Source organism: Morone saxatilis, unplaced genomic scaffold, assembly GCF_004916995.1.
Source record: "Morone saxatilis isolate NCDOM2014 unplaced genomic scaffold, NCSU_SB_2.0 Contig14, whole genome shotgun sequence".
NCBI classification, from domain to species: domain Eukaryota; kingdom Metazoa; phylum Chordata; class Actinopteri; family Moronidae; genus Morone; species Morone saxatilis.
In genome coordinates, this window is record NW_023339696.1 from 8,012,064 (window position 1) to 8,021,090 (window position 9,027).

A 9,027-nucleotide genomic window follows, 5' to 3' on the forward strand; every position below is an offset into this window, starting at 1 on the left:
GCCTCCCTGAGGGCAACAGGTCAAGCAGGTCAAAGAATATATACAAAACTAGAAAGGGTTAATGAAATGCCGAAATAGTTTGCCTGCTAACCTAGTAAAGTCCATGTAGGATAAAAAAAAGGTGTAGTTTTCACTAAAACACATGATGCACATTTGAAATGGCAGATCCAGTCACTCAGAACTAGGCAAATAAGCACATGAGAGAGACTCTTTTGAATCAGCGTTGTCTTCCTTTTAACCCTGTGACCACCTATTTGAGATTCATTATATTTATGTTAGGGAAGGCACTTTTGATTTACTATCATCACAAATTCTTCATATGACTTGGGAGTCTCGGGTAAGTGACATGTGACAGGATGATTTTTTTTTTTTTTTCTCACATCAGAGGTGCTGAAGTCCAAAGATTTGGGCCTGTGTAAGTACGGAGAGAACTGCACGTTTGCCTACAACCAGCTGGAGATTGACGTTTGGACAGAAGAGAAGAAGGGGAAGCTGGACAGAAACCTGCTGTTTGAAACAGAAGCTGTCAAACTGGACCCTGTAAACAGCATCATACGTCTTCTACAGGAACACAAGGGCATGTTTATTTTCCTCTGTCAGGTTAGTGTGCTTCATCGTGAATCATGTCTGTTTTAATTACTTTCTAATATTATGTACATTTATTAATTACGGATTTGTTGAATTACTGTTTTTCCGTATTCTATAATACTTTAAATTGTGTTGTCTGTTTTTCTACCTTTCTTTCCTGTTGTCTTTTTTTTGTTTGTTCTTTATATTTTTGTCTTTCTGTCTCTGTAGGAATGCTATGACAGTAAACCTAGAATCATCAGTAAGCGCTGCAAAGACAACCATACCATCTGCTCTAACTTGGACGCTCACCACACATTCGAAGCCAATAAGTGAGCGTGTTTACAACATACATGTAAACCTGATCTTACCCTTGCTCATTTCACTCTAACTCTTTAACTTTCATTGTCTTTCTGTCTATCTTGAATACTTTGATTTCTGCCACTGTGCCCATCAGGTGCTTAGCATTTGTGGTGAGGACCCACAGTGTAAACTACAGTAAGGTCCGTCCGCTGGGTGTCCTGTGCAACTTGGATTTGTGCCGCCAAGCCATCCGGTACGGCTGCCTGAGAGAGGACAGCTGCCATTTTGCTCACTCCCCCCTAGAGCTCAAAACTTGGAGAGTGCAGCGAGACACAGGTGCAGTCTGTCAGACACATGCAGTGGAAATAGTACAATTAAGAGCATTTTATTTGTATTCGTTCACTAGGGGGAACAAATTAAAACACTGAAGAGGTGTAAGCTACAGATGATGGTGTTTTGGTTCCCTCTCACTTCTCACCAGCAACATGCAGCTGTTTTCACTGTTAATTTTCTCGCTCATCCCCAAACAGCAGAAAGATAATTAGCAACTAGCTCATGAAGATTTTGGAGCATTTAGCAGCTAAAGAGCCAGATATTTCCCATAGGATGGAGACCATTGATATCGGCATTATATATTGGCCATCGGTCGCTCTGCTCTCTAAATATCAGAAATGAAGAATACATTGGTTGACCACTGAAATCTATTAATGCTGTTAATACTGCATTAGGGTATTTCTATTCTATTGATCAGAGTTATTCAATTCAATGATTCAGTGTTGTTGAAATAATGATTCTGAGTATTCTTGAGTAGAAATCAGAATAAGTTTTTGTTTTTTTGTTTGTGTGTGTGTGTTTGTGTCTGTGTGTGGACAGGTATCAGCCCCAAAGAGATTGTGAAAGTATCCACAGACTATTATGAGAAGCAGGAGCAAAACTCAAGCAAACAGAAAGGAAATAGAGTAAGATTTTTATTTATTGAAAAAAAAAACCAATGTTTCTCCGGCATGTAGACCAACCTGTCACAGCTTTTTGTTTGTTCGTCAATTTTTATAAATGTAATGAATCCACACGTTGAAACAGTGTCAAAAAAAGAGCTTGAAAAGTTCTCACATTTTGTAATGTACAGAGCTTTTGATTTAAGGACATACTTATCATAAATATAAATTATGCAAATGTGCAATTTCATAAACAGTATAATTATTGGCTAACTTTAACCTTTTTCTTTTTTTCCAATATTATAAGATATAGAAATTATTATATAGCTGATTTTGGCAAAGAAAGATGAAGAAGTGTTGTTAAATTGCTATCACTTTTATCTTTGTTTTTATTTAATTTTAAGCAGCTGTCTTCTGGAGGTGGTGGGAGCAAACTAAGAGGAGCTGGGAAGAGTCCGAACATGAAGATGAAGTTTGTCTGTGCTCAGTGCTGGTGGGGTGGCCTGATCAGCGAACCTGACAAAGCCCTCAAGTACTGCACTGCCAAGGCCAGGCACGCGTGAGTACAAAATAATATATTTGCGTAGTAAAAATGGGAAATTGTATTTAATAGGCCAAGATTTCTAACTGGTCTCTAAACTGGTCTTTAGCACAGAGGTCTCACTCTGCCACTAGTTCCCAGTACCATAAACCTCCACACAGTCATTCCCTTCTTCTTTGTATTAGACTAGACATATTGCTGCCATACTATTTGTTATTGTTATTCCTTTTGACAGTTATTAATACTTTTTATATAGTCCAATACTGTGCAGATATAGAGTCTAATTACCTGTCTGGGCGCTGTCTCATTTTAGACTTCTGTCTACCTTTTGTGTCACGACCTTTAGGTGGACTAAAGACAGATGGTTACTGCTGGTCAGGTCCTTGGAGAAAAGTAAATGGGTTCAGGTCCGACCGCTGCCACATGCCAAGAACTTCCCCATGCAGTATGATGTAGGTGTGCTTCCCCTGCTCTCATGCACTTTAATACAAGTAGTTTCAGTGGTGGGATGTATAGTCTTCCCCAGTCTTTCTTGCATTTCTTGTGTTATGTGTTCACTATGTTTTGTATATATAGTTCTTTCCAAATGAAATTATTTTGCACATTGGTGTTAATTATGGTATCTCTTGAAGGTTTGTACTTCATGTTGTGATCTGTGTTAAACAGTGTTACGTTTTATCCTGACAGATATGTACCCAGATTTTGGCGAAAAGGAAATGTAACTACACTGGGAAATGCACCTTTGCTCATAGCCAAGAGGAGAAGGAGATGTGGATGTATATGAAGAATAATGACTGTGAGTACTTAAAACGTGCTTTTTAAAGAATACTGCACTGATTTAGCATTGCACTCCTATAATGTTGTCAGATTAATGATGGACAGTTTAAAAAAAAAAAGATCAAAACTGATGCAACAGAACTAGAGGTATGTAATAGTACTCCCCATCACTTTTAAACACGTCGGAGTTCCACTGTAAATCACTCTAAAATACTGGTTTCAGAAAATAAGGGGTCAATCAATTGTTTGGTCTATAAAATGTCTCACATTCAAGTCATTTAATTTTGAGTACCTGCCAATACCGAGTCCCAATCCACTGGTCCTACACACTGGTCATTTGACCGCACTGGTCAAAATAGTTAGCGATTATCTTTTGGTTGATTGATGGACACACATGTATGTATATAAAATATAGATGAAAATCTGTAAATGTAAATGTATAGTCTCATATCTCCCTTGAAGAGCACTGCACTCAATTATCACAGATCTGTATTTGTGGCTATAGTGCGGGACATGCAGCAGATGTATGACATTTGGCTGACATCAACTACCCAAAACCGCCAAGCAGATGGAGCCATGCTCACCCAACCCGTCCCAGAAGAGAAATACATTGTCATGCCAACTGACTATGCTGAACCAATGGTGAGTATATTAAAGTCAAAGACCAAAAACAGCACCACTGGTACAAAGTAAAACTTACATATGTTGTTTTACCTGACTCTGTATCTGTAGGAAGAAGCTGATGATTTGTTATTTTTGTTTTTTAGAGTGGCTTCCACTGCCGCCTGTGTGGTAAGCACAGTAACGGTGAGCGACAGTGGCAACAGCACATCTCCTCTGAGAAGCACAAGGACCGAGTGTTCAGCTGTGAGGGCGAGGACGAAGCTCTGACGTGGAAATACCGTTTCCCTGGCAGATACTTAGAACTCTGCTCCAAGTGAGACCCTTTTTTGGATTTCATGTTTTTGGATTCAGTCAGTGTAAATAGTAAAAGTAAAACTGGTTTTAGCATTGGAGTGTTGTTCATTTGAATCACAGGAGTTTGGGGAGACATGCCCACAAAACAAAAAAACAAATAGCGTAACTTAACACTTTTCAAATTCAATTTCTGCTGACCACCTTGCGGCAGCGAGGTACTCCTGGGTGTGTCAATGCACTGTGACATCATTGTTGGGTGTAGTTACAGCTGCAACAGAGCAGCAACTTTGTAGCCGTCAGTATTTAGCACATCTATATAGACCTTTTTCATAGCAGCCAACTTGTCTAATTAAGGTTCAGTTCCATTTAGGTTGAACAGAGTTAGGGTGCTGCTATTGTGCGTGGCTTACTGGAAATACTCTTCTACACTAAATGGAACAGAGCCTTAATTGGTATCATCGGTAACACCTGTTAGTAAACTAACAGTAAGTTTCATGTCAAAATGTGAAAAACATCTATTACTCCAGGCAGGACAAAATTATTTGATTTGAGAATTAACACAAAAATATTTACAGTGAGCCCTTGTTATGTTATGTGAAAATATAAAAACTGATTAAACATAATGTGTTGTTAATGTTTGACAGGTTGGATGGCGGATGTCCTGACGGTGTGAGCTGTGACTATGCACACAGCCCAGAGGAGCTGCAGGAGTGGATTGAGAGACGGGCTTTCCTGCGACACAAGCTGGCCAAAGCCAGGGACGACATGCTCATTATGCCTGATGAGTCTGACTTTGGGAAATACAACTTTCTACTTCAGGACTTGTGAGCCATTTTCGTAACTGCCAAACTAGCATTTCAAAACCAAAATCAGCAGGTGATGTGATTAAACTACCAGTGGGTATAAAATTGCCAGTAGATCACTTGAAATATGAAGCATGTGTATTTGCATTGTCAGACATGCCATATACTCTTTTAGTTACTTTAATTTGGTATGTGGGACATCTTCAGAGCTACTTGTATTGCCTGTTCAGCTAAAACATCATTAAAAAAGTACTTAGTGCTGTGAAACTAAAGCCCATGTTGGTGCCACCCAGAAAACACAGCAGATACAAACACTCTTCATCACAAAATATTCATAAAGTGTTCATATTTAACCATGTCCGCTGACCCATGTGACATTCACACAAAGTTTTGGTTGTTTTCTTCTTCTTTTTTTCCATTCTTTATGTCTGATGTCCAAAGACTCAACTGTGCATTAAAGTACCCCTCACCAACGATTTCTCAATGTCTCAACTTTGAACACAAATAATGTTCACAAAACACAAATGTTCATGTTCAGTTCTGATTTGTCCTTTAGCAAAGACACATGCGCACACATGTGATGGTTTGAATTGACTTTGTGTATTTTTATTTGGAGCATATGTGTCTAATTCTGGCTCATATTATTTTCATCATCAGAGAAGGGTGTTGCCATATTGGCCAAAATATTCTTATGAGACTTATAGTTTTGTTCATTGTTTAACTAAATGAGAAGTAAACCTGGGAACTTCTAAAAAGTAGGTAAATGAAAACTCTGCTGTTTTTGTTTGTTTATGTTAATGGTAAGAATGTGTTTCTACATTCGTGAATGTAAGTGTTTAATGTGCCAAATGCTGTGTTTGGAAAACGAAAAGGCTCAATAAAAACAGGTGAAAAACAATAAAGAAAACTCTTAAACAACAATGACAACAATAAATGCCCAGTGATAAGAGATATTATAGAAGAATACTAATAAAAAGGTTGAGGTATTTGGGTTTGACGTCAATCTCAGAAACCTGAGCAGCATTTGGTAAACTGGTTGAATGTAGATTTACTAAAGTACTGTACTTGAGGACAGATAGGTATTACTTCTTATTTAACATACTTAAAAAAAATATTTAAAGAGTTTATGATTCATTATTATGGAACTAAAACTACCCCAATAGTATAAAGTAGTTCAAATGAGCTCATCCTGCTACCAACTTCAACATAAAACATTGATAATTGAATAAAATATATAATAATCAACTCACAGGAGCCAATGTTTGTTCTTTCTTTTACTTAATGAGGTAATATTTTGACTTGTAATGCACAGTGTGGTATTGCGACCAGCTCCCTCCCCCGCTGTACGTGAACTCATTGCACCTGTTCAGGCACTACTCCAACACGTCACTAGATGGTGCGGGGCGCGCGGGTGGACCTGGTCTCGAGCCTCCTTTGGGCTCGCACGTGTAGCCGTGCGTGGGGAGAAATGTGCTCTGCTGAACAGGGTTGTTGTTGTGGTTTTCATTCATTAGAGCCCGCCCCCCCCACCTGCTTTCTCATTGGCTCTGCGGTGTGACCGACAGGCGCGTACTCCTCTGTCATCATTCCTCCGGCTCCAGGGGGCGTGGCCTCTCTGCTCATTATAATACGAGTTGTTAGGACACATGCAGGCGTCCCCGTGACGTGACCTGCTGCAAAGTTGTTAGAAAGTGAGTGAAGTCAGGAGCTGAGAGCACACTCACTCACAGCTTCTCTTCTCGGTTGGACTCGTTTCTGATCATCATGTCAACAGCTAACCAGATCTTCTTTGAGGACAGGAGCGACGTTCCTGATCTCCTCAAGTCCCTGGCGGACTACCCCTTCTCCTTCCCTGCCTTTGATGACACAGGTAAAAATGTTTTCTTTATTTATTTAGTAGTTTTTTTCAAGCAGAAGAACAAGCTTGAAACTTGTCAAAGTGTTGCTCTTATTATTTTCATACCGCTTTAGGGTCAAGAGCAATGTTAAGGTACTTAAACCTTTTAATATTTGATGCTGCTTTACCTATATTCGACTAAAAAGTGTTCTATTAACTCTACTAAGCCTACATTTATGTGACTAGCATACAGAAGTGTGCATTATTATAGAATAAACTACCCAACAGTATGTAAACATCACCAGTAATAATAATCCAATCATATAATATAGTCCTTTGGCAGTGGCCTTCCTGCTGCCTAATAAGTAGCTACTTTTACTTTTGATGCTCTGTTAAAACTTCTAAAGTGAAATTAGGAATGCAGGACTTTTATTTTTACATCAAGGTATTGCTACTCTATTAAAAAAGACTTCTTCCACCTTTGGTGCAAAGTTAGTAGAAGTAGAAGAGAACTTTAATCCTGATACATGGACAATTTTAAAACCTCACAACCCTCATTACAGTGGGATTAAATGTAGTCTGGTCTCTCTCATACATCACACTCCTGCTGCATTTGGGAACTCATCTTGGCATTGATTACTACTGTAGTAAAGCTGATCGTGAAGTTATCCCTGCTGCAAAGTCCAGGCCTATATGGAAATGTGTCCTGCTACTTTGATCTCTCAAAATGTGCACAACTAATCAAAGGCAGTGAGCTTGCATTGTGTCAGCAAACAGTTTGAGCTGTTCCTCCGTGCAGTCACAACACAGCAAGCCTGCAACTGATGCAACAACACTGAAACACTCCTCACTCAATGTTTCATCACATCATTAGTTTCTTAGTGCACTCGGTTCTTTATGTATACTTTCTTGCTTAGTGTCGTTTTTTCTTTTAGTCTTTATTCGATAGTTGACAGCAGAGACAGGCAGGAAGTACGTGGAGAGAGTGAGGGGAGGTGACATGCAACAAAGGCCTGCAGGTGTTTTGAACCAGTTATGTTGGTGTCACATGTTATGGCAACTCAGACCACTAGGCAGCAGCCCTTCTCTTTCTTACTTCAAGTGTTTTTTTCCTCACCTGCACATGTCAGAACTGCTCTCCTCCAGATGGTGAGGACAGTGCTGAGAGTACATTATGCAGTGTGCTCAGTTTACTGGTCAGACGTTCACATCCAAGTGAAACTGAACCTTTGTAACACTGGAGGAATAAGTTTTACTTTGCTATTATGCTCTTTTACTATGCTGCCAACATATTATATCATTATTATTAATGGGTAGGCCGATAGACGAAGAAACGTCTTCAAACACATCTGCAGGCAGCCTTGTCAGTGCGACTGCTGTGGTAAGCTGTTAGTGACAGCATAGTTTTAAAATAAATATCTGATTGGCTTAACTTGATTGGATATGAAATCATAATTTAAATTCTTATAAAAACGTGGCGTCATGGCTGTTGACCTCCTCATCAATATCACTTAGGTATACGATTTTGAAAAGAAACTGAACAAATGATTAATTCATTGAAATAACTGCAACATATGAAGCTTGTGTCACTATGATGTTATAATTCAGCATTTTATGCCCTCTGCAGCAGCAAGAAGATACTCATTAATTCTCCCTGATGGTAGGCTGTCACATGCCCCATCCAGTGATGAAATTCATTCTTATAAATTATACTTGCCTTTGTTTCATGGGTTCATTATCATTGATTTAGACACACTATTGCGCCCATCTGCATTGACAGTTTCACTGTCTTGTTTGTTGCACCTGTTAATAATGTGTCATGACGCTGATGGATCACCCTGCTGTTTGCCCTTTCCTTTAGTTGTGATCAATAATAATAATGATTGCATATTTTTTTGTGATGCCCTGATATTTCTTTCTGACCTTTTATTTGTGTATTACATGCCTTTAAGCAGCATGAACATAGTACAACATGCTAGAATGCAAAGAAATGACTTAATAATCTCTGTTTGTTAATTATAATGATTGATTTTAACATTAAATAAGAGTCTGTCAAGCATACAGCATTTTCTCATCACACTACACACTCACACTGTGATGTGTAAAACCTGTAAGACAGCAGACCTCTCTCCTGCTGCAGAGAGAAAAAACACAATAAGTGGATTTTCTGTTAAAACTCGGCCTTTCTGCTTAGAACCATGATGCAGTTTGCATACAAAAGCCTCCTGTTCTCGTTTGTCCTGAAACAACTGTTGGACCACAAGGCCACCTCCTGTCTGAGCTGCTTCGCTCAATACACGTGAGCAACACCCTATTTAAAAAAGTTTGGTCGTTATATTCATCACA

The 9,027-nt window shown here is 39.0% G+C and overlaps 1 protein-coding gene across 1 annotated transcript in view; it reads left to right on the forward strand.

The window, feature by feature from the left end:
- Nucleotides 1-5,746, forward strand: part of zc3h7ba (zinc finger CCCH-type containing 7Ba) — a 16,646-nt gene extending 10,900 nt beyond the window's left edge. The window contains exons 13-22 of the mRNA XM_035655026.1: nt 386-600; nt 799-899; nt 1,025-1,206; nt 1,744-1,829; nt 2,210-2,364; nt 2,693-2,798; nt 3,034-3,142; nt 3,629-3,765; nt 3,891-4,060; nt 4,686-5,746. Coding sequence (XP_035510919.1) covers nt 386-600; nt 799-899; nt 1,025-1,206; nt 1,744-1,829; nt 2,210-2,364; nt 2,693-2,798; nt 3,034-3,142; nt 3,629-3,765; nt 3,891-4,060; nt 4,686-4,869 — 1,445 coding nt within the window. The 3' untranslated portion in view covers nt 4,870-5,746. The remainder of the gene's footprint in view (nt 1-385; nt 601-798; nt 900-1,024; nt 1,207-1,743; nt 1,830-2,209; nt 2,365-2,692; nt 2,799-3,033; nt 3,143-3,628; nt 3,766-3,890; nt 4,061-4,685) is intronic.
- The last annotated feature ends 3,281 nt before the right edge of the window (nt 5,747-9,027 follow it).